Source organism: Trypanosoma cruzi, assembly GCF_000209065.1.
Source record: "Trypanosoma cruzi strain CL Brener chromosome Unknown tcruzi_1047053504593, whole genome shotgun sequence".
Taxonomy (NCBI): domain Eukaryota; phylum Euglenozoa; class Kinetoplastea; order Trypanosomatida; family Trypanosomatidae; genus Trypanosoma; species Trypanosoma cruzi.
In genome coordinates, this window is record NW_918636.1 from 2,537 (window position 1) to 5,220 (window position 2,684).

General features: G+C 52.7%; 1 protein-coding gene across 1 annotated transcript, besides 2 other annotated features; it reads right to left on the reverse strand.

Moving 5' to 3' along the window:
* Positions 1 to 2,684: part of a sequence feature (areas not merged during assembly with more than two copies in the genome that could not be assigned to a particular haplotype) that runs on past the window's edge.
* Positions 303 to 364: a microsatellite.
* On the reverse strand, positions 454 to 2,684 carry Tc00.1047053504593.10 (trans-sialidase, putative; the record flags this gene model as incomplete). Its single annotated transcript, XM_798993.1, has 1 exon — positions 454 to 2,684. A coding segment is annotated over one exon (2,231 nt), but the record flags the coding sequence as incomplete, so codon positions are not given.

The window sequence follows — 2,684 nt, forward strand, 5'->3', positions numbered from 1 at the left end:
ACGGTGAGGCACGGCGCACACCACCCGCTCCCCTCCGAGTGCACTCAGTAGGCAGGCGCCCAGTCACCCTCGTGCCAACGTAAAGGAGTGCACAAACAATCGTCGTCGCGGACCATCGGTGCCTCTAGCAGGAAAGAAAGAAAAGAATGGAGGCATTTCAGCAGCACAGCCAGCAGTGGGACACTCAACGGGACACGGCAACAAAAAGTGACATGGGACACACGGCACAGACGGAAAAGAGGCTGTAGTGATTTAAAGAAACAATAAGCAAAAAATTAAAAGAAAAAAAACTTAAGAGACGCAAAAAAAAAAAAAAAAAAAAAAAGAACAGAAAAGTAAGAAAAAAAAGCAAAAAAAAAAAGAAGTATCCTTGAGAAAGTTGAGTGAGTAGTGCTGGGGAGCTGCACAGTTGTTGTTCCACGAAAAGCCGCAATTACACTCCTTCCTCACGCCTCAGCAGAGAGCCGCGGTGCCCCACAGCCCCAGAAGCAGCAGCAACAACACCCGAGACACACACCCATGCACGGTGCTGTCACCAATTAGAGCCATGGACGCCAAATCGCTCAAATGCCCGTGCTCAAGCAAAATGACAGGGTCCAAGGGTATTGTGGCGTTGGACTCCGATGGGATCTTGGTTTCCCCAGGCGTTGTGCGCAAATAATCCTTTGCGGCATCACCGCCATCCAACACTTCATCATGGCCTTGAGCAGTTGCCGGATCTGTGCTGGGCTCATGGGCGGCTGTGGCACCGTCCATGGGCGCCACCTCAGTGCTGTGGGATGAGTCGGGGCCGCTGCTCGCACCCACGGCAGTGTGGGGATTTGTGTCCTTCCTCTCCTCGGGTTCAACGGTTTGTTCGTCGCTGGTGAGCGTGGCGGAATGGGACGACGACTCTTCCATGTCCTCTGAAGCATCAGATAGAGTGCTGTGCTGCGGCCGATCTTCAGTGGTTTTCCTCTGCGGAGTGGCGACAACCGCCTCTTCAGCCTGCTCCGTCATCGGCCGAACCACGCTGAGAGACGAGTGCTCCTGTTCACGTTCAAAGTGATCCTCAGTGGCAGGGAAATCGGTTTCAGGTGCTTTTTGAGGACTGCCTTCTCCCGCTGTTGGAGTCAATGAGGACGCCGAGCCAACACTGCTGGATGCCACTTCTTCCACTTCCCCCTCGGCGGCTGAGGTGGACGAGCCAGTGAAATCAGCAGAAGTTGTCTGCCCGGAACCTGCTGAATACTTTTCATTTTTTGATTTTTCCGGTGATAATCCTTGATTTTGTGTTGATGGTGTGGTGTCTTTTTCAGAAGCTTGTCCCAAATGACTGTTTTGAGGCGCACCTTCCGGGGCCGACACCTCCGCCTCTGAAGCAGCGACTGCCTTCGTCTTCATTAGTGGGTTGAGCTCATCATCTTGCAATAAGCGGTTGTACAGCAGGACGTTGCTCACCGTCACATGAATGTTGCCCGAGCTGCTCTTGCCGTCCCCGCCAATGTAAAAGTGCGAGATGCTGTGGGAGCTCAACAGTTTTCGTAACTTGTGAGAAAAGCTCTTATAGCCCTCGTAATCCTCATCTTCATAATCTTCGGTGTCGCATATCCTCTTTCCATTCACGTACACAAACAACCCATCATCACAATCCATTTGCAGTGCCAAATGGTATTTCTTGTTTGCTTCCCATTCGACATTCTCATAATGCGCCGGCAGCGGCAAGCGACTGCCGTTGAAGATTATCCTCCACTCTTTGTCGTGGGTGTACGACAGACCAAAAAGCACCGTGCCTTGTGCATCGTTCATCCTCACACCCATCAAAGGGATGGGGCTGCTGCCTGTCTCCGGAGCCTTATCGATGGACACCGTCGCCACAAGAGTAAACTTGTCGTTCGCAAAGTGGTACGGCACAGTCTGCCCCATGTCGCCAACAGGCCACTTCGCCCCTGCTCCGGGTCCTTTGAACGTCAATCCACCATCAGGAGCACTTTCCACTTCCCCGTGAACGGTTGCATTCACGCAGAGGTACTCGTCACTCCATGTGTTCTTAGTTGACTTGTTGGATAAGAGGCCAACCAGCCCCTTGGTGAGTTCACGAGCATCACAGCCACTGCGCCAATTATTCTTTTCATTCCCGCAGCGGTACTCCTTCGCAATTTGCGCGTCCTTTTCCTTCCATGCAGCCAATACCTTCCTCATATCCTCCAACTTCTCCGTCAAGCCCACAAAAGCAATGTTGTACTTACCGTCCTCTGCAGCGACCTCGTACGAGCAGTACAGTTTCTTCTCTTCCTTCGGTTCTTCCTCTTTCAATGGCTGCGCTTCGACCGTGGCGTACAGCAGAGTGCTGGCGGCGACGTTCTCACCCACAGCGGATATCGGCCCAACATCATAAATTCGCTGCATGTCCGTCAGCCACAAGTGAAGTCGGCCCGTTTCTTTTTTATCCTTCTCAGAATATACCGGCCGACTGACGAGGATGACTTTCTGTCCATCGATCATCGCGCTGACGAAGCCACCCTGCGCGCCGTGCCCCACACGTGTACGTGAGTTGCCCCACACGCGTGAAAGAGTGTCGTATTCCTCCGTCCACAAATTCCCCATGGTGCTTGACCTGTAAACCCTGCGGCTGCCGTCATCACACGACGTCATCATTATAAGCTCTTTTTCCTTCCATTCAAGAACCGCAGGCTGGATGCATC